Source organism: Cricetulus griseus (assembly GCF_003668045.3).
Source record: "Cricetulus griseus strain 17A/GY chromosome 1 unlocalized genomic scaffold, alternate assembly CriGri-PICRH-1.0 chr1_0, whole genome shotgun sequence".
Classification (NCBI taxonomy): domain Eukaryota; kingdom Metazoa; phylum Chordata; class Mammalia; order Rodentia; family Cricetidae; genus Cricetulus; species Cricetulus griseus.
The window spans coordinates 198,441,800-198,467,691 of NW_023276806.1; the positions used below are offsets into that span (position 1 = coordinate 198,441,800).

General features: G+C 42.2%; 2 protein-coding genes across 3 annotated transcripts in view; one reads left to right on the top strand and one right to left on the bottom strand.

Annotated features, from left to right (window-relative positions):
• Opn1sw (opsin 1, short wave sensitive) lies at window positions 1-3,597 on the top strand. Its single transcript, XM_027391354.2, has 5 exons — window positions 1-405; window positions 638-806; window positions 1,049-1,214; window positions 1,644-1,883; window positions 2,518-3,597. Exons 1-5 carry the CDS (start codon window positions 60-62, stop codon window positions 2,635-2,637), a joined length of 1,041 nt encoding a protein of 346 aa, XP_027247155.1. The 5' UTR covers window positions 1-59; the 3' UTR covers window positions 2,638-3,597.
• Window positions 3,598-3,817: 220 nt separating this feature from the next.
• The window catches only part of Calu (calumenin), a 29,350-nt gene continuing 7,275 nt past the window's right edge, over window positions 3,818-25,892 (bottom strand). Inside the window, exons 2-7 of one of the 2 annotated variants that reach the window (XM_027391355.2) lie at window positions 25,350-25,580; window positions 19,016-19,209; window positions 14,419-14,585; window positions 13,691-13,751; window positions 7,637-7,836; window positions 3,818-6,080 (exon numbers count right to left, since the gene is read on the bottom strand). In XM_027391355.2, coding sequence (XP_027247156.1) covers window positions 5,976-6,080; window positions 7,637-7,836; window positions 13,691-13,751; window positions 14,419-14,585; window positions 19,016-19,209; window positions 25,350-25,570 — 948 coding nt within the window. In that variant the 5' untranslated portion in view covers window positions 25,571-25,580 and the 3' untranslated portion in view covers window positions 3,818-5,975. Of the gene's footprint in view, window positions 6,081-7,636; window positions 7,837-13,690; window positions 13,752-14,418; window positions 14,586-19,015; window positions 19,210-19,281; window positions 19,476-25,349; window positions 25,581-25,892 lie in introns of both variants that reach the window. The other variant, XM_027391356.2, reaches the window with a different exon arrangement.

Below are 25,892 nucleotides of genomic sequence, written 5' to 3' on the forward strand. Positions count from 1 at the left end.
AGCAGAAGACTAATCTATAGGAGGACTAGAGGTGGTGGTGAGGGTGTCCTGAGCACAAGATGTCTGGGGAGGATGAGTTCTATCTGTTTAAGAATATCTCCTCGGTGGGGCCCTGGGATGGGCCTCAGTACCACATTGCTCCCGTCTGGGCCTTCCACCTCCAGGCAGCCTTCATGGGGTTTGTCTTCCTTGCAGGGACCCCACTCAACGCCACGGTGCTGGTGGTCACACTGCGTTACAAAAAGTTGCGGCAGCCCCTCAACTACATTCTGGTCAACGTATCCCTCGGGGGCTTCCTCTTCTGCAGCTTCTCCGTCTTCACTGTCTTCATCGCCAGCTGTCACGGATACTTCCTCTTTGGCCGCCATGTTTGTGCTCTGGAGGCCTTCTTGGGCTCTGTAGCAGGTACTGCAGGCACCCGGGGCTAGGGCCAGGCAAAGGATGCTGCTCTAGGATTAGAACCTGGAGCCAGACTTTGAGACTGGAGCGGGCCCTAAATTACCCTGAGTAGTTTGGCCAAAGTAGGATGTGTGAGCATTAAACTCCATTCCAACTCTCTGGATTTGCTCAATTACACCCTTATTCCTCTCCAGGCTGGGTGAGGCTGTCTACCCTATTTGTTTCACATTTGCCACAGGTCTAGTGACTGGATGGTCGTTGGCTTTCCTGGCTTTTGAGCGCTACATTGTCATCTGTAAGCCCTTTGGCAACATCCGCTTCAGCTCCAAGCATGCACTGATGGTAGTCCTGGTCACTTGGACCATTGGTATTGGTGTGTCCATCCCACCCTTCTTTGGCTGGAGCAGGTGAGAGTGTAGAGCAGTGGTTTGATGTGGGAAGAGAGATTGGGTATAGCCTTTTATTCTTTGATCTGAGTTGGTAGATAAGAAAGGAGAAAGGGCAGCTGGAGACATCCGTGTTTACTCTGCAGCTGGAGTGACTGTAGTCTTTTGGCATTCTTTCAGCTGGACAGGTTAATCCAGGAATCCCAGCTCCCACCCTGCTAGTTCTGAGGGAGAGCCCAGAGTGAACGCTTGATCCTTTTCAGGTTCATCCCTGAGGGCCTGCAGTGCTCCTGTGGCCCGGACTGGTACACGGTGGGCACCAAGTATCGAAGCGAGTACTACACGTGGTTCCTCTTCCTGTTCTGTTTCATCGTGCCCCTTTCCCTCATCTGCTTCTCCTACTCGCAGCTGCTGAGGACTCTCAGAGCTGTGAGTGGCTTTTGAGGGGGTCAGGACAAGGAGCATGTGTATCTGCCCCAGGACACAAGTCTGGAATATCCATGGCAAGCAGGAGGAGAATCAGGAGCTAGCAAGGGTGGGGAAGGGGGCATGTAAAGGAATGAAAAGTTGTGGAGTTACCACCCAGCGGTACAACAGGTGCGAGGGACTGGCTCCATCCCCAGCACAAGAGGCAGTGGGGGAAGGAATAAAAGACCTGAGAGAGGAGGAGGAAGGGGCTGAGGCTGTGATCATTCCTAACGCCAAAGAGCTGAGATCCACCTCCATGATGTCTCCCTCAAGGAGAAGCCAAACTCAGCCAGAAGAGCCAGTGAGAGATTTTCCCTCCACAAAAGGGTTTGGCGATCTGGGAGTTGAGGCCAGAAGTGAGAGGGATATGACCCTTGTGCTCCATTCCAGGTGGCAGCTCAGCAGCAAGAGTCAGCTACGACCCAGAAGGCAGAGCGGGAGGTGAGCCACATGGTGGTGGTGATGGTGGGATCTTTCTGTCTCTGTTATGTGCCCTATGCTGCCCTGGCCATGTACATGGTCAACAATCGCAACCACGGGCTGGACTTGCGGCTAGTCACCATCCCTGCCTTCTTCTCCAAGAGCTCGTGTGTCTACAATCCCATCATCTACTGCTTCATGAATAAGCAGGTAAAGCTGTCTATCTGCCTCCCTAGGAGGTCCTGGTCCACTCGACCCTGGTTCTTTCCCCCACTGACGTTTTAACTGAGCACCTGGACGCTACACAGGCCTTATAGATGAGGAAAGCTACAGAAAGTCCAAGCAAGTCAGGAAGCTCTTGGTAGGCACATGTATGGTGTGTGGTTACTAAAATACTAGAAGGTAGGCTTGGCCTTGAGGCAGAAAAACTGAGTTGTTCTAAAGAGTGGGATGAGATGGGAACCTTTTGGCAATGCTAGGGATTGAACACAGGGCACTTCACCTGCTAGGCAAATACTCTAGTACTGAGTTATACATCCCTGGCCTTACGTTTTCTGTTTAGGTAAAAAAGTACCAGCATCAGTAAACAGATGTCTAGCTTTTTACACGCCTCCCCCCCCTTTTAAGACAGGTTCAAACTGTGTAGCCCCAGCTGCCCTGGAACTCCTATGGGAATTAGGCAGGCCTTGAACTCTAAGATCAGCCTGCCTCTGTCCCCAAGCGCTGGAGTTAAAGGTGTGCACCACCACGTATGCCTAGCCTTCTACAAATTCTTAATCCGACCCTTCTAAAGTCTAGCCTTTCAGGACAAGGACACCCACCATACACACACCTTTCTTTCCAGTTCCGGGCCTGCATCATGGAGATGGTGTGCAGGAAGCCCGTGACAGATGAATCCGACATGTCTGGCTCTCAGAAAACAGAAGCTTCTACTGTCTCTTCTAGCAAAGTTGGCCCTCACTAAGGACCCTCAATTGGCCCACTGGCAGCAATCAGACCGCCACATTAAAACCCAAAGGCAGGGAAAGGATGGGAGAGGAGTAATGGCACTCCTGGGAATCAGTTTCATTTTCCTGAGGGTACTGTTCCCACATGGGCCATTTCAACAGTCAGTTTCTACTCCTAAGTGGCACCCTCACCCCCAGAGAACTGTGAGAGAAGGGACTGTTTTTGGTGTATGGGCAACACTTTCCTTTTCAGTCATTTTTTCTTCTCCCTTTCTGGATCTGAGATGGTATATACTGTGTTAGAATAAGCAATAGGGGCAGTGGAGAGAAAAGGCAGCAAACACCAGCACCCACGTGAACTTAAAAGAACTTCCCTATGTGGTCCCTCCCAGTCGCTGCAGCCTAGGTTGTAGCTACTATGGCCAGAGCTGCCTCAGCTCACTCATCTCAAACAGAAGTATTCTAGGTGTTTTCCTCCTCACTTGGCTAAATGAATGTATCCACTTAAAGCTGTGCATTGATTAAAGTTAGTGGTTTAATCCCGTGACATCCTCAAATCGAATTTGCATGTCTCAGTACCATTTATAAACCAAACCCAAGTGCTAAAAACATGTTACCTTACGCTCTCCCTACACCTGCTGCTCCTGGAAAATGAGCACCTTTGAAATGAAAACCAAGATACACCTGTGTTCAGCTATACTCAAGAAATACTGGGTGCCAGTCTCAGGTAATGATGCACCAGGAGGCAGGAGGGTCAGCAACCAGAAACCTCAGGAAGAGGAAAGGACTAAGTGTGAGGGAGAAGGCAGCTCTCTCAGTCTGGTGGGGATATGGTGGACCTTCTGGGAGAATTCCTTTCCTTTGACATTTGACAACACAGAACAATAAGCCACAATCCCATTTCCTCTATTTCTTTTTAAAAAATGGTCTTTTATTTCATGTGCATTGATGTTTTACCTGCATGTATGTCTGTGTGAGGGTATCAGATCCCCTGGAACTAGAGCTACAGACAGTTGTGAGCCATTGTGTGGGTGCAGGGAATTGATCTTGGGTCCTCTGGAAGAGCAGCCAGTGCTCTTAACCACTGTGCCATCTCTCCAGCCCCTTCATAGTTTGAGATAGGGTCTCACTATGGAGCCTTGGCTAGCCTGGAACACAATCCCGTTTCCAAGAGAATGAAAGACAGATACACCCCTGATGAATGTAAACAGTTTTATTCAGAAACAGATGGGTACCTGTTTGCATTACAGAATATAAAACTTGGTTTACACTCTATAAAAAGAACCAATACTCAAATTCAAGAGAGCTTAGCATTCACAGAGCACACCCTATGGACATGCAGCCACTGCCCACTGCCTCAGACTTGATTTAAACCAGAAACCCAAACCCAAACCCCAACACTATGTGGGGGGCATGGAGATGAGAACAATTCTTGCTGCTGAGCACCCCATGTCCAGAATATGCCATGGTAGCAGCTAAGCTTGCTGGTTAAGTGTGTGACATTCACGTCAGTGTTAGGCTCTAAGGCTCTCTTGTCACACAGGATGGCACACCCTTCTAAGCCAGGGCTGGTGGCATTAATTATCTCTGGTCTCCTTAACAAGAAAGAGTTGAGGGTCTGGAAGGCAGAGAATGTTCATTACTCCTATCCTGGGGTTAAAACTTCGAGTGTGTTTGATATCAAGAGCTTGATGCAATGGCTTGGGTGAAGTTACACCACACCAAGCAGCCCACCTCAACAGGGTTGTGGAAGACCAAAGGGTAGGTCCAGGTTCAGATATGACCATCCCCCAGCACCACCTGAATGTGTTATTCAGATATAGGAAATAATAAAGATTATACATACATATATTTATCTTAGTAACCTGAGGGTTAAAGATTTGGAATACAATAATTCTTAAGAGGCCCATAGTAAGAGACCCATACTAGGTTGCACAAAATATGGGTAAATAGTTGGCAACAGATGGGGTTTTTGCTAAGGACGGCAACCTGGTGATTCATGACCTTCCTACCAACCCCACCTTTTAGTGTCAGAGAGAAAGGCAGATGACAACATGGGATGTGATGGGTTAAAGACAGGAAGGGTGAGCAGAGGTCCTCAAACCAAAGAGCCCCCTCTGTGTGCCCATCCATCCTTAAGTCAGAGCTCAAGCTCTGGTAAGCAAGAGGCCTGACAGAGAGTGGTTTGCATTCTGAGGTATGAGGATCCCTGGTCCAATCAGCAGCATGAGGTCTTTATAAACCAGCCCCCAAGATAGGAACACTGCAACCAAGCTTGTAACTAATACTGCTATTTAGCTATTGTCCACAAGAGAAAAAGAAGGGAAAAACTCCCCACTGCATCATGTAAGGGGCCCAAAGCATTCATCCTGTGGCTTCTTAAGCAAATTCCCATTCAGTAATTATTTTTCCTGTTAAAGGCACTTTCAATGACATGATTGGAAAAAAGTCAATTTTTGCTGTAAAACCAAAATTAATTCCTAGGAAGGGGCTGGAGGGGCCTCACAGTAATTTCAATAGGTATACAATCAGAATAGAAGCATGCCCCACACACTTTTTTCCTTTCGTTTTCCAGCTGTTTCTAGTTGGAAACAGGTCTATAAAGAGCTAGAAATAGCACTGTGACGAGATCATACATACTACTTGATTCCTAATTCTTCCCACCACAGCTGGGCTTGACAAAGTTAGCAAACAGCTAGTCCTAAAGGAGGAAAAAGAAGGAAGTCAAGTTGTGTCGAGCTGTCTTACAGCACCGGGATCTAGCCTTGCCCAGAAAATGGCAGGCTCAGTGGCTGGGTCTGTGACAACTGAAAGGCCACTTGTAAAATAGAGCTTTTCAACAGGAAAGATAAAGCATTCTCTCTCTAAACATAAATTATGGAGTACATGTTTTTCCTTTCTTTTTTCTCTCCTGAACATTTCTATTGATCTCAGGCTTTTAAAAAAAATTAGTTAAGTGAGAACTATTAAAAAATATATATATATAGTAAGGGGTTGAGAAAGAGTAAAGGGCTAATGTTTGCCTACAAGTGTGGGCTGAGGGTCTTGATCCTTCACGTTATACTCCCAACTAGAGAACAATACAAAAATAAACACACCATGCTATACATCATACAAAGTGTAAACCTACAAACACAGTGTACTGATCAGAGTTGTTCCTCATAAGCACGGGTCCCTTCCAGTCCCTCAGAGGGGAGGAGGAATGGGGACAGGATGGTTTTCATTATCTCAATATGCCTTTTCATGTCTTAGAAAGTTTGTAATAACAGTCTCAGTAGCGCAAACAATTTCATGTGAAACCAGAGCTGTAAAAATAAATTACTTTTGAAGAAATGTAGGTTCCTCTGTCTGCAGCTTAGAACTCATCATGTCGCACTAAGGCCTCCCCAAAATCTGTGGCCTGGCTGCCCACAAATAAATCATACTTGTCGACAATCTCCTCCTTGGTAAGCTTGCCATCCTGAAATCAGAGGAAACAGTGAATTGAGGCTGTATATACTTGCCATTCCAAATTCAGAAAGACTGCTATAAAATAAGAGTAACTTGAGACTATAATAACTTAAGATTCTAATTCCCTCTACATGCAAACCCAAGGGTTATTCCCCCATCCTTCCTACACACACACACACACACACACACACACACACACAGAGAGAGAGACCAGCATCTTTTTTTCATCAAGAAAGTTACTCATAGTGGGCTGGGGAATATAGTTTAGTGGTAAAGTGCTTGCCTAATATGACTGAGGCCCTGGATCTGACTCCTGAACTTAGGAAGTCAGACAGAAGAGTTGTTCAAGGCTAGAGTGAGCTACAGAGGGAGATTCTATCTCAAAGGGGGTTAAAAAAAAAGTCAAAAGTGAAAAGATGGGCCAAATATCCTCAACAACTTCAGGACAGAGATGCAAATCTGTTGCCTAGGCAGCAAACACTCCTTTTGGAGTCAACTATGGGGCAGTTGCTAGATATGGGTGGCAGCAGGAGCTGTTTGATACTCTGGGGTGCATCGTACTGAGGTCTAACAGGAACAGAGAACTCTCCAGGCCAAGCCTTATCTCCCCTCCTTCACTCTAACAGGATGAGCTGCATCCAAAAAAGGCTCAGTCACTCATCTCAAACAGCACAAGACTCCTCAAAGGAGACTGCTCATATTTCTCACACTTCAGGACTGACAGCTGGCTGCTGAAGTGATGCTGATCAACCTTAATCAAGTTCTAAGAAACAGCATCTGAAGCCTAATGAATGTTCCAAATAGGGGGAAAAAAAAATCTGGTTTTTAAAAATCCAGCTTTCAGAAAAGGTGACGGTGAGAGGCTTAGTGAAAATTTGATTACCTAAGCACCTCAGACAATTTTCCATTTTAACTGGGTCCAGAGAAAAGCTGGCTTATAACCCCATGTAAAGAGCTTAAATTCTAAGCATATATTTAATGCTGGGAGTGGTGGTATACACCTTTAATCTCTGCATTGGAGAGACAGGCAAGTGTGTGTCTGTGAGCTGGTCTACATTGTAGTTTCAGGACAGCCAAGGGCTTTATATTCAGAGTCTCAGTGAGTCAGCTGTCAGTCTGCCTGCCTCTCTTCCTCTAAAAAAATCGTGTGTGTGTGTGTGTGTGTGTGTGTGTGATTTAGGATGGCAGTAACTGGCTTGGGAAATAGGTAGCATGAGCCTGTAGTAGGTAAAAGAACACAGGAAATAACAGCCACAATTTAAAAAAGACAATTTCCTGGGGTTCAACAGTTAGAGCTGACATATGCTGGGTTAGGCTTTAAACCAGCACTCTTTGCTGAAGCCAAGGTTTCTCCAACACTAACAAATACAGAGCAAGCACTTTCCAAAATGAGATCCGACAGTTAGTGCTGTCCTGAAGATTTGTGGTCATTAAATTAAGTCCTTGACAGACTTAAAGTAATTAAGACCCTAAAAATACTCCACATATTTTGATGACATCTGTTTAAGGCAACCCCCTAGGAAGACTTTGGTCATGGCTAGACTGCTTGGGCCTGGAACGACTTACCTTGTTTTGGTCTGACTCATAGACTAGATGCCTGGCTTCTGCCTCTGCATGGTCATAGTCTGAAGGGAGGATCCAGTCTTTGGTCTCCTCCTTGTCCATTTTCCCATCCCGGTTCTTATCTCGAAACTCAACAAACTGTTCTCGCTCTGTCTTCACCCATTCTGGCTCATCAGCATTTCCATCATGGCTGTACATGTCACCTGTGTGCACAGATATCCACACAAGAGAATCAGTCTTGTTCCAAAGGCTGTGTCATGCTAATCTGGCTTAACCCTTCTTGGTGCCCACACACAGTCAGAGACTTTAGAAAGTAAGGTAGTTTTCCCATGGCTTAACCAGAGTATTTCCAGATGCTGACCAAGTGACAGGAAAGCAAAGAAAGAAAAAAAAAAAAAAGAAAGAAAGAAAGAAAGAAAGAAAGAAAGAAAGGGGCAGAAGCTGGTCGGTGGTGGCTCACGCCTTTATCCCAGCACTCAGGAGGCAGAGGCAGGCAGATCTCTGTGAGTTTGAGGCCAGCCTGGTCTACAGAGTGAGTTCCAGGATAGCTAGGACCACACAAAGAAATCCTGTGTGGCAAAGAGGGGGGGGGCAGAAATAAGGAGGTGAAGCTGAGCAGGGTGGTACTTGCATATAAAGCCAGCACTTTGGGAAGCTGAGGCAGGAGTTCAAAGATGACTTGGGCTACATGAGAACTTATCTCAAAAAAGAAAAAAAAAAAAAAAAGTTGACTAACACCAAGTAAGATTCCCTTGCTTACTGCATGGCACACATGGCATTTTACCAAGTGGCTAATTATGTTGGGCCACTGGTTTACGGAGGCATAGTTCTAAATTCTGAAGATAGCTGTCTACTTACAGTCAATGTCTACATAAGTGCGCTGTACTAGTGGTCTTCAATCAAGACAAGTTTGCCCTTCGAAAAGAGAAGCACCCTCAAGGGCAATCAGGAAGAATCAAATTCTTGATCCTCAACTCCACAAACATAATTTTTTTCTTAAAAATTCAACTGTGTGAGGGGCTGGAGAGATGGCTCAGCGGTTAAGAGCACTGGCTGTTCTTCCAGAGGTCCTGAGTTCAATTCCCAGCACCCACATGGTGGCTCACAACCATCCATAATGAGCTCTGGTGCTCTCTTCTGGCCTGCAGGGATATACACAGCAGAATGCTGTATACATAATAAAAACTCAACTGTGTAAGAATGTGGCATGGCTCTTAGCCACACAGTTGTGGTGCACACCTTTAATCCCAGCACTTGGGAGGCAGAGGCAGGTAGGTCTCTGTGAGTTCGAGGCCACCCTGGTCTACAGAGCCAGTTCCAGGACAGGCTCCAAAGCCACACAGAGAAACCCTGCCAGGGGAGGGGGGTTGGAGGGAATGGTATATAAGAACCTGGCATGGTTCTTAAGGCTTCTACCCAATTGCCTCTTCTATAATCTCCTTTTCACTTACTAAACTTACTAAGGCATAAGAAGTGCTAGAGATAATTAAAAACATTGGTGTTGATCTCAAGAAAGCAGATGGCCAGGAAAATTGGTAACAAATGCTTTCACATGTCAAGAGACTTCTAAATTTTTGTGTGTAAAAAACAAAAACCAGGTCTGAATTCTAGCTATGAGATCATTAAAAACAATTTTGATGATAGATTACATCATAAAGTTTGGCACATAACTCAAAAGAAGCTAGAAGAACAAAATCATGTGGCTGTCACAAATCTCCCATTCCTCTTGCTTCAGATACAGACACAGTTTTGTTTTATATTAAGGTAACATACATACAGGAAGTGTCATTTTGAGACAGGGTTTTTAGCCCAGATTGGCCTCAAACTGGAGACATTCCTGTCTCAGCTGCTCAGCTCTGTATAACATTTTCAGAGTAATTTAATCTGCAAGACACTTAACACTGAGCTTTACTCTGGAAAACAATCCTTCTGATACTTCCATTTAAAGGCACAATAAACTTGCAAGTAATTATGTCAAGATAATTAAGGCTTCCAAGATAAAATGAATCAAGAAACACAAACATGTTTGCAAAATATAAAAATAAATAAAATAGTAGAGAATTGCTTGTATTTTGTTTTTCCAAGTCAATACTATTTCTTGTCTATTTTGTGATTAGTAAATGAGACGAACACTCCCACAAAATTAAACTGTAATCAAGGAATGGTCACACTGTTGGCAACCAAATATTGGCATTTAAGAAATTATATAGGGCTGGGATATAGTTGAGTGGTAGAGAGCCTGCCTAACATGCCCAAGTCCCAGGTTTGACCTCCAGCACCTAACACAAAAACATAAACAAAAATAAATGTGTTTCCAGTTTAGTAAAGGAAAAATATATATACTTTACACATTTATCCTTTTGCATGCATATATAACTCAAAGCACTATTTTCCCTTTAACAACTAATAAATGTAAAAATAAACAGTGGACATGATGGCACACATCTTTAGTTCCAGCAGAGGCAGGTGAGCTCTGTTGAGTTTGACCAGCCTGGGGCTACAGGGTGAGTTTCTGTATAGCCAGAGCTATACAGTAAGACCCTGTCTCAAAAAACAACAACAAAAAAGTAATTACCATTTTTCTTTTTCCTTCCTTCCTTTCTTTCTTTCTTTTTTTTTTTTTTTGGTTTTTTGAGACAGGGTTTCTCTGTGGCTTTGGAGGCTGTCCTGGAACTAGCCCTTGTAGACCAGGCTGGTCTCGAACTCACAGAGATCCGCCTACCTCTGCCTCCCGAGGCTGGGATTAAAGGCGTGCGCCACCATGGCTGTAATTACCATTTATTGAGTGCTCATTGTATTCTAGGCATCATGACCAGAAGCCTACTTAACACCGTTTGTTTCCATTTTGAAAACTTTCAAACATACACAAACGTAGAAAAAAGTCCATAGATCTCCCACTTCTACGCCAACTCCAACAGCTGCCATGGTTTGCCACACATGGTCACCCATGACACCCCCTCCCCAATTATCTTAAGGCAAATACTAGGTACCACCTATCCCCATATACTTTTGAACTTAGCTCTAAAACTGAGGGACATTTTCTTTCATTACTACGATGCCATTACCATAGTTTATAGTGATTCCCGCACATCATCTACTATCTACTCCAAGGTTACACTAAGAATTACCTTCTAAGAGTTGGTGCATTTCAGCCTCCTGCCTCAGTCTAAGTGCTGGGATACTAGGCAAGGCCACCACACCCAGCTTATAATGGTTCTGATGCCTAATTAAGTATTTTAGATGACAACTTTAAAACATAAGCAAATGGTGTTTGCTGACATTTCTTTCAGGTCTGGTGTGACGGTGCACACTACTCCCAGCACTTGGAAGGCAGAGCCAGGAGGATCACCACATGTGTGAGGCCTTCCATGGGGGAATCATCAAAGTCGGTCACATCATTTGGAGGAGGGCCTAGGCCCTCCTCTGTGTATCTGGGCTGAGAGAGTAACCCTCCATGGGGAATGTCCAACCCCTCTTTTTATTTATTCCTTGTGTCTTTCACATCATATATCTTGATACCATTAATTTCCCTGTCTCTTTGTATCGCCTTCTGCCCTTGCAACCCACCCCCCAAAAAAATTTAGGGGAAGGAAAAAAAAAGAAGAAAAAGAAAAAAGAAAAATCTCGTTATGGACGCTGTGGTGTGTCACAGTGAGTCACACAGTAAACCTTTCTGTCCATATATCTTTACTTGCCAAGAGTCAGCGGTCTGGTTCGACTCTGGTTTCTGCTACACTTTCAATGCTGAGCCCTCACTGGGACTCCTCTTGGGTGTCCTGCTGTTGCCCTGTGTCAGGGAGGTCCCGAAGCTTTGGGTCTGCTGAACTGGCCCCTTCCCTTCTCACTCTATGATCTCTTTCCTAATAGGACAGAAACTGGCACATGCCCACAAACTGGAAGACACTGCTGGGAGAGAATCCCAGGTCTATAAACCCCAACACAGCAGCTGCGCAATCTTGCAGTAGTTACTGACCCACAGAAGAAAGCTACACTTACTCTTGATTCTTTTGTAGCTTCACAATGCAATTCCTCTGTCTCTGAATCTGTACAGTGCAGAAGAAAACCTGTATCTCTTTATTTGGTCTCAATGCTTGGCAAGTGATGTTACTTAACTGTGATAAGACTGAATTCCTCTGCTTCAGAAGTTTAAATGGGGAACTCAGCTTTTACAGTATCAACAAAATGCCAAAACCAAGAATAAAAAGATAAAATACTTAGAAGTAGGAAATGTGATAAACATCAACTTGGGTTAAGAAAACAAGACACTACATCATGATAACAATTATTTCACAAAAAAAACCCTATCACTGTTCATTCCAGTTTCTTTAGCAGGGATGAGGAAAGAATATCTAAGTAAAGGAGTGACTGTCTTCAGTGCAGTTTAACGGCAGCAGCAGAGGTAAGCTTTAAGACTCTCTTTCAGGCTCAATATTTATAACTGAGATCAGAGACCAAAAAAACAAAACAAACCCCAAAGAAACAAAAACCAAAATCAGGAAGTTCACTAGAAAAGTTACTATGAGCAAGTGCGAATGTGGAGTGCAACAGAACTGAGAACTCAGAAATAAATCTATGTATCTGTAGCCACAAGGTTTTCAATAAAGGGTAACCTCCAGCAAACAGTACTTGGAAAGCTGGATATCCATGTATAAAAGACTGAATAAATCAGACATAAACACAAAACTAAACCATAAGATCAGTAGAGGAATATGTAAGTACAGATAAAGATATTTTCATTAAGATGCCAAAACACAAACAACAAAAGTAAAAACAGACACATGGAATCACACAAAACTACAAAGCTTCTGTACAGTAAAAGAAACAATCAAGAGAGAAGAGACGACCAGCAGAATGGGACAAAATAGCCAAACTACTCATTTGTTAAGGTATTAATACCAGGAACAGATTTACAACTCAAATATTTACAAATTCAAGGCTAGCCTGAGCAGCACTGTAAGACCCTGTCTCAATATACCAAAAGATGTGCATTAAAGTATGTTTTGTTCGGTGTTGGTGGTGAACGCCTTTAATCCCAGCACTCGGGAGGCAGAGGCAGGAGGATCTCTGTGAGTTTGAGGCCAGCCTGGTCTTACAGAGAAAGTTCCAGGACAGCTAGGGCTACACAGAGAAACCCTGTCTTGAAACCCCGCCCTCCACAAGGTATGCTCCAAAACAGAATGCTATTTGTAACAAAAACATTGAGTAATTATAAAGCAATTTGCTAAATTAATTATTCTCAGGATAATAAAAAGTTTCAAAGGGAAGTAGGGAGTGAATATGATCATAATACATCATACACATATATAAAAATTTCAAATAATAAAAATAGTATTTTCAATCCCCTCTCAAGTTCATTTGTAGCCCCGTCTGCTTCTTCAAAACAAAACAAAAAAGCGGGGTGAGTGGGAGGGAGGTTGGAGCAAAATAAACACCCTAAATAGTAAAATGGAAATTTATCAGGGACTCAGACAGAAAAATGTGTATAACATAGTCAGTGAACCCTTAGCTGGTCACCTGTTCACTAGTCCTTTGTTTCACACAGTCCAGACTGGCCCTGAACTCCTGATCTTGCAGTTACCCGCCAAGTGCTGAGATTCATGCCTGGCTTTTCCATCAATTTATTTAACATATTTATTTATATTTAAATTAGAAACAAGCCTGCTTCACATGTCAATCCCAGCTCCCTCTCCCTCCCCTCCTCCCCCCACCATTAATTATTATTTAAAAACTCTATGTGCATATATGCATCTGTGTGTCTTTGGGAAGGTATGGCATGTGTGAGTGCAGGTGGCTATGGATCCAGAAGAAGGCATCAGATTCTCTAGTGTGGGAATTACAGTCAGTGTGGATGCTGGGAACCAAACTTAGGACCTCTACCCAAAACTGGGATGTGCCAACCTCTCCTGCCCAAGTTATACTTGAAATGACCTCCTATTCATCACATTGGTCTGGCTTAACTATCTGTTAAGAGTTGACCCATTAGGTCAACCGTTTCTATGAATGATTAAACTTCTCAAGCATTTCAGTATTTAAGGACACTAGAAACAGGAGACATACCAATATACTCTTCTAGATCAATGAAACCATCAGCATTTTTGTCTATATCCTCCATTGTTTCCTAAATAGAAAAGAACAAAAAGACTGTTAGATTCTAATTGAATTTTCCAAAAGACAGTATGGTTTGTATGGTTAAAACCAGGGAAGAGAACACATACATGCAATCCCAGCTTTGTGGGAGCCAGAGACAGAAGGATCGGAGGAGATAATGCTCATCCCAAGTAGAAGGTATATATATAGACCTACACAGCAAATCCCAGGCCAGGGATAGGGAGTGATAGCCAATCTCCAAGCCAGCTAGCCAGCCAACCCCAAATGCACACAAAAACAAAAATCCCAAATCCAAACAAACAAACAAACAAAAACAAAGGGAGGGAGACAGACAGACGGACTCATGTTCTTCTAGTTAGAAAGCTGTTAACTATTAGCCATGACTTAGCTTCTACTTATAGCAACTATGAAAGGTTGTAGCCCTGGTCTCTCACTAACGGGAGATGAGTCTGCATGGCTAGCAGACTGCCTTCTGTGAGAACTCTGGAGTATTACAGAATTACCTGGCTTCTGAACAACACTCAAGACAGCCTCTTATTCTTACTTTATGAAACTAATGAGACAGGAAAATACATGATTTGATGGGCAGTTTATGGTAAGTGGAAAGTCTGCCTAAAGAGTGCATAAGTGACAGCAGGAGAAGCTGAGTTGCTGTTGGGAACCTTGGTCTTGCCTACCTGCACGACTATGTCTTTCATGTAGTCATACTCCTCAGGGTGCAGGAAAGCGGTAAATTCCTCCTTTGTGGCAATTAGGTCTCCATCCTTGTCTGCCATTTTAAACCTCCGCTCATCTCTAACCATCATCTGTTTATAATTGAATCCATCATCAGGGTCTGGATCATCTAGAAAACAAAAATTTAGGTAAAATCTTAAAAGGCTTCCAGGAAACACAAAAGCTTTACCTTTATGGATCAGACTGATTTCAAACAACATGAACCAAACAATGAACACACAGGTAAAATTAAACCAATCATTAAGAAATGATTTTTGATTTCAGAAGCAGCAGTTGAAAGACACTTGGTTTGGGACTAAAGCTTCAGTGACCACACCTCCAAATCAGGTTCAAGCTGAAGGTAAATCGTTGCCATTCAACATGGAACTGGCCCCTGATTAGTTAACTCAATTATGTGCTGTTTCGTCATACTGGTGTTAAGGTTAATAGAAAACTTGGGTTTCTCAGTTCTATCTGGGAGGCAGCCATACTGTCTGGGTGTAAATTTATTACCTCTAGCTGTGTGGCCTTGGGCCAGCAACTTTTTTCTTGCAAGTGTATCTGTGTACCATGTGGGAGCCTAGTGCTTGCTGAGGTCAGAAGACACCAGATCTCCTTCAACTGGAGTTACAGATAGTTGTGAGTCTCCATAGTGAGTCACTATGTGGGTGCTGGGAATTGAACCCAGGGCCTCTGCAAGTGTTCCTAACTGCTGAGACATCTCTCCAGCTCTTGGGCAAGAATTTTAACTGTATTTTGGTCTCCTACTCTAACATGAGTCTGTGGTTATAAAAAGTTTAGTAAGAAAGAAGCAGCTGTGATGGCCCATGCACGCCTTTAATCCAGCACATGGGAGGCAGAGGCAGGTGATCTATTGTAGTTTGGTCTACATAGTTTGTATCAGGACAGCCAGAGCTACAGAGAAAACTTCTCTCTCAAAAAAAGGAAGGAAGGAAGGAAGGAAGGAGCCAAACTAAAAGCTTGAACAATATCTGGCATATATAATTGACAATGACCTTCAGCTGTCATCATTTTTATTAAATGTTAGAACTTCCATTAAGACTCTTAGATATCGGACAGGTGGTGGCAGTGCACACCTTTAATCTCAGCACTCAGGAGGCAGGGACAGGTGGATCTCTGTGAGTGCCAGGACAGCCTCCAAAGCCACACAGAAACCCTGTCTCAAAAAACCAAAAAGACTCTAGGTATCAAAGGTCTTTGTCCCATTTCATTTTAATGTCACTTGCATTCAAACAACAAGAACATCACCATTTTGAATGGTCCCACTGACCCTCCCCCAAAAATCTACTGAAAATTACAGGTAAAATATGCAGACTGATCTAGAGGTAGATAAAGTAGGTCAATTGTTTCTGAGGGACAGGCAGAGGGAAAGGTAGGACACAAGAACATTCTGGGAAGGGATAAATATATTGTAGATGTCAATTATTCTTTGATCAAGCTTTTATTAGAAAATAAATATTAAAATATGAAACTGGAGAGTTGGCTCAGTGGTTAAGAGCACTTGCTGCTCTCCCAGAGGCCCTGGGCTCAACTCCCAGCACCCATATGGCAGCTCACAACTACCCGTAACTTCAGTTCCAGGGAATGTGACACCTCTTCTGGCCTCCTCTGACACACCCACACACACAGACACACACACAAATCTGAAAAAAAAAAAAAAAAACAAGAACAAAACCAAAATATAACCAAATAGAATATAGACTAATCTAACCTTTATGATTTTGAGCTGTATAAGTTAACAGCTGGTTTCCATATAAACATCTAGGAGACTAAAATTTAATTTCTGTAAACTGAAAAAATATAAAGGAGCTAACTGCAAAAGAAACTGGGCTGCAGTATAGACCAAAAGACCTAAGAGGTATGCAGATACTTTAAGAAATAGAAGATACATTAAAGTGAAGAAACTATTGTTCCTGTACACACTAAATAAAAAGGCCATGGTACTACTTGTCTAAAAGTTCACTGGTTCCTTTTAATAGTAATACCACATTGTTGATGTTTGATATTAGAGGCCAATCTTTCTATAGTTTAAGCACACTTAAAAAAACTAAACGGGGGCTGGAGAGATGGCTCAGAGGTTAAGAGCACTGGCTGTTCTTCCAGAGGTCCTGAGTTCAATTCCCAGCAACCACGTGGTGGCTCACAACCATCTATAATGAGATCTGGTGCCCTCTTCTGGCATGCAGGCATATATGGAGGCAGAATGTTGTATATGTAATAAATAAATCTTTTTATAAAAAAACAAAAAAAAAACAACACCAAACAAACAAACAAACAAAAAACAGGGCAGGCATAGTAACTCATGCCTTTCAGCCCAGCACTCCAGAGGCTAAGGGGCAGAGACAGGCAGCTCTCTGTGAATTCAAGGCTAGCCTGGTCTACAGAGCTAGTTCTAGGTCATCCAAGTCTACAAAGTGAGACCCTATCTCAAAAAGAAAAAAAAAAAAAAACTAGCCAAACAAAACATTCCCACAAACACCCAAGCAATCAGAAAAACAACCCCCCCCCCAAAATACCCCTGGCCTGTTCTGAACACTAAGCAGCTTGAAGCGTCTTTGTTGATTATCAAGAAAAACAGTACTAACATTGAATCACACAAGGCTGTGGGACTCTGCATAGGTAAAGTCAAAACCACAGTAAGTTAGAGATGAAGAATGAAAGGAAATAACATCTTTCTCAAATCCTAAGCTGTCTTTTAAAAACAAATACTATGTTTCAGTAAAATATGAAACAGTTGTCAACTTATGCATTCAGACTAGATTCCTAAGAGCCCTCTGTTGTCTCCTTCCTTGGGGCAAAACATGGCAACTAGAATCAGGTAGCCGGACAACAACGCACACCTATAGAAGACCAGAAAGGGAAGGCAGAGTACTTTAAGTGTGGCATCTATCCCAAACACCAGTTTACAGTGCTTGCTGGCCTTGCTTACAGCCTCTGGTTCTGCTCTAACTAACTAAGCAGGGCCAATCTTAGCCTCTTTTATTTTTACTTATGAGAGAGACAGTGCATACAGTACAAACGTTCCTTTTGTGGAAAGTGGAATCACTGAATAGCTTTAAAAGCACAGATGATTTATACACAAACTCAAATTGAATCAAGAACACATTCTCACAAAACTCACACTTGTCTAAAGCCAGCTTGCTACCCCCTGAGGGCTGATCACCCACAGCCCTCCTGGGAAAGAGGCCTTATAAAGACATTACTTCTTCAGCCAGTGCTTTGCCTTGTGCAGTCTCAGGCAGTAGAAATACCCATTACATTGAATCATCAGCTCTCTGAGGCAAGAAAGCTCTCAACAGATTTTTATGCACGTAGTTATACACAGCTGAAGCAGAATTCTGGACAGCAAGGAATACCAAAGCCTGAGCCGAGATTTATTAGCACACCATTTTTTTGAGATCACGGATAGTCTAGTCTATCCTTTGCTTCATATTTATAATTAATTCTGATTAAGTCAGAAGGGTGTTGGGTCTTAGCCAGAGAGCAAGAAACATGGAATGCTTCTCCATCTGTGTTGGGTTCTTAATACACATGTTCTTAATTTGGTGGATTTGCTTGGTTCTTGGCTCAATGTCAAGTCCTGAGAGACTGCCACTTTAGTCTTAGGAATGAAGTAAGTCTCTTCACCAGAAATGCCTGAGTCCTGTAATCAACAAGACAACTGACTATCTGGTGGGGAGACAAACCTTTACACACTCCTGTTAGTCACTGGTGGGAAATGTTTCCTGTAACCCTAATTTGCCTAATATCAGAATTAAAGTACAAAAAGTACCATTTATATATTCATGCCTCAAATTGAAACTATACACAGTACAGAAATCTCTATGATTAAAAGCACCCCTGCTCATCAGCTCAGTAAGACTGCCACCTGGAGTTCAGCAGCAGGCAAGAACAGCATCACAGTCAAAGATATTATTACCCAGTAGCCCCGACAAAATCAAAGGCCACCATATCAACAACAAAAGCAGTCAGGGCAGTGCTTGCCGGGAATCATTTGCAGAGCAGGCTGATATAAACTCATGTGCCAGAGAAAACAAATGGGAAATTTTCATTTCTAAATTTCAGTGAGTGACACACTGACAGCTATCTTATTTGAATTTATTCCATTCATTCCCAATAGTTTCTTCTTACTCTCACCAGTTACAAAAGAATCTAATTAGATTTGAATTTCAGGCCCCAAATTTGAATAGTACCATGGTAAGAGAAAGCTCAAGGTAAGGTCTCTCACTTTGCACTGCTGGAACAATACAGTCTTTTATATGAAATCTACTCTAAAAATTATCTTTATGTGAGATACAAAGGAAAACAATTGGTAAAATATATTATTTGCAGTGCTCAACACATAAATGTCAAACTTCAGAGGACCAAAATCAAAACTTAAAAATGTATACTATACAAACTTTAAAATAATGAAACAAAGGGGAGTCAACCCAGAATGAAACTATTGAAGTCTGGCACAGTACCCTCTTTCCTGTCTGACCCATTTGTTTCTTTGACTCAAGACCACGGTCTCGGCCAGCCTGACACCTCGCCCCTTACCCAGGTAAGTGCCATAAGTCACGTTTCTGTACTCATCCCAGGAGATTAAGCCGTCTTGATTCATATCAAACTCCTGCCACTGGCTCTCAACATTGTCATATATGTATTTCTTCTGGGCGTGCTTAATCCAGGATTTCAGCTCCCCCTCCGTCACAAACCCATCTTTATCGGCGTCTATTTTATCTACAATCATTCTACAAGACAAAACAGTTGTGTTTCAAGGGCCAGGTCCACAAGGCTTTTTCCCCCAGACAGTCGGGACCTACCTAAAGCGTAGCCGTAGGTGGCATTTTTATATTCCTCCCAGGAAACGAGGCCATCCTCATTGAGGTCGTGCCCCTTCCACTGACGTTCTACGTCCTCGTGAATCCAGCGCTTTTGTGCAAACTTAATCCAGCCTTTGAGTTCATCCACAGTGACAAACCCATCCTTGTCGCCATCTATTTTACTTACAATCTTTCTGTAGAAAATGCAGAGAAATCCAGCAAGAAGTTAAAAAGCCCACAAGTCTCTGGACATAGCCAGAAGTGTGCTGTGACCATAGGTGTTGCCCAGGGCAAACACACAGGAGAAGGAAAAAAAAAGCTTTCAAAACAAAACTGTCAGACAGACCTGGGAACACTTTTCTCTTTACTGGCCTGTTCCTGGCTTGTAACAAGCCATCTGGAAAAAGTAATCAGATCATGGTCAGTCACTAGGTCTTAAAGTCAACCCAGACAACTCACATCACATGAGTTCTCACTTTTGCACACCAAACATGATGTAAACCTTTACATTTTTCTTTATTATGTTTATAAGAGAAGGTATACCTCTTGGTAAATAATCACAAGCATTAACAATGTTTTCCTAAGAATTCAAGATATCTAAATTAGTTGCTTTTAGAAAAAAAAAAAAACTATTCTTTTGTTAAAAACAGACATTTTTTTTTAAGCTCTCAGGTTAGACCCTGCCTCAAAAAATAAACAGATAAATAAACAGAATTCTCAGATCACATATATTTTAGGGCAAAATAATTGTAAAAAACATGAATATAGGAGGCCTGAATCTTATATGTTACATGGAATTAGATTTTTACATATAACCATGAAAACAAAGCTCTGAGGAAATGACATGGAAAGAATATGTATTTCTGGCTATAAGGTTGTTAATAAGCTGAAAGGTTAATAGCAGGCAGATTATAAAGCAAAACAATGCTTAAGTATGGATCTACTTCCTTTATAAGCTTCTTTCTTTTAGATGTCATTTTAATTAGAGATTTAGAGACAGGTCTATGGGCTTTGGGTGTGACACAGGAGTACAGTGCTTGCCAGGTGTCTGTGAGGACCTGCGTTTGACCTCTGTACCACTAAGTAAATGCTTATGACAAAGAACCCAAAAGATGTAATCTCCTATTTCTAGAGGACTCAGGCAGTCTATGTAAAGGCAGAGAATGAGCAGCCCGATTTAAAATGGCAACTTTACATTACAACTCTCAGCAGAAGGGAACAACCAGCACATTCCTCTGCTTGGATGAAAAAAACTATACATGTTGGTAGCAAATGCCCTTTCTTAGTTCATGCTTGTTTCATGACTAGAGCATGAGAAAGTGATTAGAAAACAGAGTTCTTACTAGCAAGACTATAGACAGACTCATACTAATACAGCATTAGCTCTAACTATTAACTCTAGACATAAGCACTTTCGCTCAGAGAATGTATAATTTTCTAACCTCAGTTCTAAAACACCAATAGAAAAGGGAATGCAGGTTGGCATCTCCAAAACACTTTCCTCCACCAGCATGGACACAGGGTAAATTTTTCTCAGAGAATTTGAATAATATCAACAATTAAGAACACTGCTGGGCTGGAGAGATGGCTCAGAGATCAAGAGAGACGACTGCTCTTCCAGAGGTCCTGAGTTCAATTCCCAGCAACCACATGGTGGCTCACAACCATCCGTTATGAGATCTGGTGCCCTCTTCGGGTGTGCAGATATACATGGAAGCAGAATGTTGTATACATAATAAATAAATAAAATCTTAAAAAAAAAAGAACACTGCTGCATAACTATAATGGGATTTAGTTTATGTTCAAAAGGTATTTGCTACCAATTTGCTACCTTAGTAGGTGCCACTACTAAGAAAAAGATAGGCAAAGTACCAGAACCTCTCACAATCCCAGAAGGTATTTTTAAGCTATTATAAACACCCCGAAATACTGCTCAGTTAACATAGGTATACTGACTGACTGTTCAAGATGGGCTTCTATTAACAGACATTCTGTTCCATATCAACCCTCTAATGGCTTAACCCAGGGGTTGGCAAACTCTCTTTGGAAAGAGTTAGCAAATATTTTTACTTCATGAGCCATGTATAACCTGATGTGTGTGTATACACAACAACCTTCTCAGAGAAAATAAGGGCTGGAGAGATAGCTCAGTGGTTAAGAACACATTTGTTCTTACAGAGGACCCAGGTTCCGTTCCCAAAACCCACATGGTGGCTCACAGCCATCTATAACTCCAGTTCCAGAGATCTGACGTTTTCTTCTGACCTCTGCAGACACCAGGCATGCCTGTGGTGCACATACATAAATGTAAGCACAACATTCATACACATAACATAAAATAGATCTAAAAGCTTTTGAAAAAGATTGGGACTGTAGCTCAGTTGGTACAGTGCTCACCCAGCATGCATGGGGCTCTGGGTTCAATCCCAACACCACACAAACCTAGTGTAGTGGCACCACCTATAATCTCAGCACTGAGCAAGTAGTGGCAAGAGCATCAGAAGTTCAACTAATCCTCAGCTACATTGTATGTTCAATGCTAATCTGAGATATTCAAAACCCTGCCACATAACACCCCCCCCCCACACACACACAAGCAAAGTAGAAAAGAGCTGGACATTAATTGATCACGCCTGAAATTCCAGCACTGAGCTAAGCATGATGGAACACACCTTTAAACTCAGGGAGGCAGAGACAGGTTGTGGTGGCACTAGTAGGAGGTGTGGCCTTGTTGGAGGAAGTGGGTCACTGTGGAGGCGGGCTTTGAGGTCTCCTGCTCAAGCTTTCCTTAGTGTGACTGTCAGTCAACTTCCTGTTGCCTACAAATGTAGCACTCTCAGCTCCCGCACCATGTCTGCCTGCACGCTGCCATGCTCCCCACCATGAACAATAATGGACCTAACCTCTGAGATTTTAAGTGAGTCCCCTTAATTAAATGTTTCCTTCGTAAGAGTTGCCATGGTCATGGTGTCTCTTTGCAGCAATAAAAACTTTAACTAAGACATAGGTGGATCTGTGACTTCTAGACCAGACAGGGCTATATAGTAAGATCATGTCTCAAAAATATTTAAATAAATAAACAAACAAATAAATAAATAAATAAACAAAAGAAATCCTAGCACCCAGGAGATATGCCTGTCATCTCAACATTGGGAGGCAAAAGTGGACAAATAACTCTGAAATGGAGCCATCTTGGTACATATAGTAAGAGCCTATCTCAAATGTCCAAAGAGGCCCAGCCAACCAAAAACAAACAAAAAAGTTCTATTTATATTCTTTTTCTTGCCTTCTTTTTTCTTTTTTGGCTTTTGAGACAGGGTTTCTCTGTGCAGCCTTGGCTGTCCTGGAACTAGCTCTGTAGACCAGGCCGGCCTCGAACTCACAGAGATCTGCCTGCCTCTGCCTCCCAAGTGCTGGGATTAAAGGTGTGCATTACTACCTGAGTTCTCTACTTATATTCTTAATAGAAAAATATACTGTAAATTAACTATTAAACTTGTCCTGAAAATGATTCCTGTGGTCTTTTACATATTGTTGAAAATTTCAAAAATAGTATTAATTTTTAAAAACTACACACATAAAAGCAATGACTTTTTTCCCTTAATAATTACTCTCCTAAAGAATGATGGGGAGCTGAGATTTGCAAATCTGGGTGAAGTCAGCTAACAAATCAATGTTGTAAAATGCCATAATAAAAGTTTATCTGGGATTCTTCTCTCTTGAGGGGGAGAGAATCTCACTATGCAGACCAGGCTGGGCTTGAACTAACAATCCTTTTCCTTTAGCTTCCCCAAGTGCTGGTGTGTGCCATCATGCCTGGCTTCACCTGACATTCATGCTTTCAAGGCAGTCACTGCATAAATGAAGGGTGTCTGTCACTATCTGTACAATTTGGGGGAAGCAAACTATTTAGTTCATTTATACACTGCATAAAAAACATGTCTTCATCAAATTATACAATCTGTCCAATGTGCTAAACTTTTGATATTTACCCATAAAAAAACAAAACAAAACAAAACAAAAAAAAAAAAAACAGGGAAACTTCTCTACTGAAATCTGCTAGATAAGGTATTCTACTACCCACAAAGCTAGGAGGCTCACTGAAGTCCTATCTACTCTAAGTAACTTCAAACCTAAGCGCCATACATTATTTAAGAGTAATTCTGCAGAAACTTGTTCAAACCAAAATGTAGGTTGGACATATACAATATTGATAAGTATGATATAAAGGACCAAGAGCACCCTCATGTACTGCTCTTTTAGCCTAAAATGTTAGCACAGTTATAATGTTAAAGCTAATAGCAAGCATGGTCTCTCAAAAATTGAGAAGCGACTAGAGAGAAGAAAACTTTTTTTGATGTGTGTTTCTGAGTCATCTTCAAATGCTGAGGTGTACTTCATTCAATAGCAAAATCTATCAGTACTGAAGAATAAAACAGTGCACACTTTAGTCAGCAGATAATACAAAGAATAAATTGTTATTTAAGTTTTCATCAAAGAAAACTCTAGAAAATATCTTACAATTATAGCACAGCACATGATGGCAAGAACTCAAAGTGTGGATCAACCTGCTACATAAACCTCTTGAAAACAGTCTACAAAGCTGCACCAATGGTACCGACTTAGGAAAACATTTTCACAGATTTTTACCTGCATTTCCTTTAAAAAAAAAAAAAAAAAAAAAAAAATCAGAGTTTTAGAGCCAAAAAAGACATTTAGAATTCCAGGAACAGCCAGGCGTTGGTGGTGCACGCCTTTAATCCCAGCACTCGGGAGGCAGAGGCAGGTGGATCTCTGTGAGTTTGAGGCCAGCCTGGTCTACAGAGTGAGTGCCAGGATAGGCTCCAAAGCTACACAGAGAAACCCTGTCTCAAAAAATCAAAAGAATTCCAGGAACAGGCAGTTAGCATTCTACTAAGTGAAGATTTAGTGTAAGTCTATGTGTTTTATCTGCATGTGCATATTTGTATCATATTGTCACACTGTGCAGTATGGAGCAGAGGACGGCATTGAACCCCCTAGAATTCATGCTGTAGATGATTGTGAGATGCAGTATGGGTGCTGGGAACTGAGCCCAGGTCCTTTGGAAGAGCAGTCCATGCTCTTACCCATTGAGCCATCTCTCCAACCTCACTACTGAAGTCCTTAGGTTAAAAGCTATTTAGGGGCACAACACTTGCCTAGAACAGCATCACTGAAAACCATTCCTATTCTGAAAGTAAGGCTATTCTTTGGCATAGTCATGCTTGTCTTCACTTATTGCTTTGTTTTTTGAGGTGCTAGGGATCAAGTACAGGGTCCTGAACATACAGGACAGTGCTCTCCCACTAAGCTATACTCCCAACCAGAGCTTGGTTGTAGATGACAACATCACACCACAATGCCAAAAGGTTGGACACCCCTGTTACAGGATGTGGGTGGTTTGACTTTAATTAAAGGGCACCTAGGGAAATAATAAACTTTACAGAAATAGGGAATTCAATTTCTAGTTTATTAGGTACTTAAACATTGCTTGGCCTCCATGTAATGAAATGTTCTGGAATCAAGATGATGAAGCTTGAGCTGGGCCCAATACTACTGGTTACTTTAGGCAAAGTATTTTATTGTTTTTGAATTACGTGTACTTGTGTCTGTGTGTTGCCACATGCACAAGAGTCCAGGTATTCTTGTCGTCTAGAAGGCATCAGATACCCTGGAGCTAGAGTTACAGATACAGAACTCTTGACAGGAGTGCTGGATACCAAATCTGGGTCCTCTGCAAGAACAGTTTATGCTCTTAACCACTGAGCCATCTTTCCAGGCCATCTTTCCTGGGTACTTTGATGAAAATGATTTTACTCTATAGAAGAATGAGGTGCATCATGTTTTTCAGTAGAGAAGTGTATGAAAGAAGGAATCTTATTAAAATCTTTAGTGGTAGAATTCTGTTGTTAGTACTCCGAAAACAGAGCTCAGCACAGCTTTATTAGTAATTGAACCAGAAAAGGAAAACAAAAACAAAAACAATTAGCTGATTTATAAATGGTGTCATTCCTTCCACCATCCCCAACCAAGAACAGGCATCTTACCCAAGCCTTTCCTTGCTCTCTTCTGGTGTTAGCTGATCAAAAGTCTTTGCTTCTTCTGCACCCAAGAAGGCATCATGGTCATAGTCAAAATTCTGAGCATCATTGTGAACTTTGTCGCTGAGCTGAGGCTCATGGTGTACTCGGTCCTTTTTTTCAGTAGGCTTGCTCAAAGCAAAGGCTGTACACAGAGACAGGCACAGAAGAAACTGCCGCAGGTCCATGATAGCCCACCTTAAAGGAAAATGAAAGACAGTTAACACAGAAGAAGGCAGTATGCTTAATAATAAATCAAGACACGTCTCAGTTAAATTATTAATTTGATATTCGAGTCTGGAGGTGGCACTCAAGAAATCTGTACATTGAATAGCACCTGGTAGCCTTTGTGTATGAGCAAGTCCAGGAAGCACAGCTATGCAGATGGACATCCAAATGGGTTGGTGACTCAAGGGTAGCCTGTGTGAGAGACCCGGTGCTATGGAACAAGGAGGCTACTGTGTATATCCGTGGTTCCTGCTCCGATGATCATCAGAGTCACCAGAGAAG

Coding starts and splice junctions, on each gene's coding strand:
- Opn1sw (XM_027391354.2), top strand. CDS start 60: ATGTCTGGGGAGGATGAGTTCTATCTGTTTAAGAATATCTCCTCGGTG. Junction 1,215..1,643: donor TGCTGAGGACTCTCAGAGCT/GTGAGTGGCTTT, acceptor GCTCCATTCCAG/GTGGCAGCTCAGCAGCAAGA. Junction 1,884..2,517: donor ACTGCTTCATGAATAAGCAG/GTAAAGCTGTCT, acceptor CTTTCTTTCCAG/TTCCGGGCCTGCATCATGGA.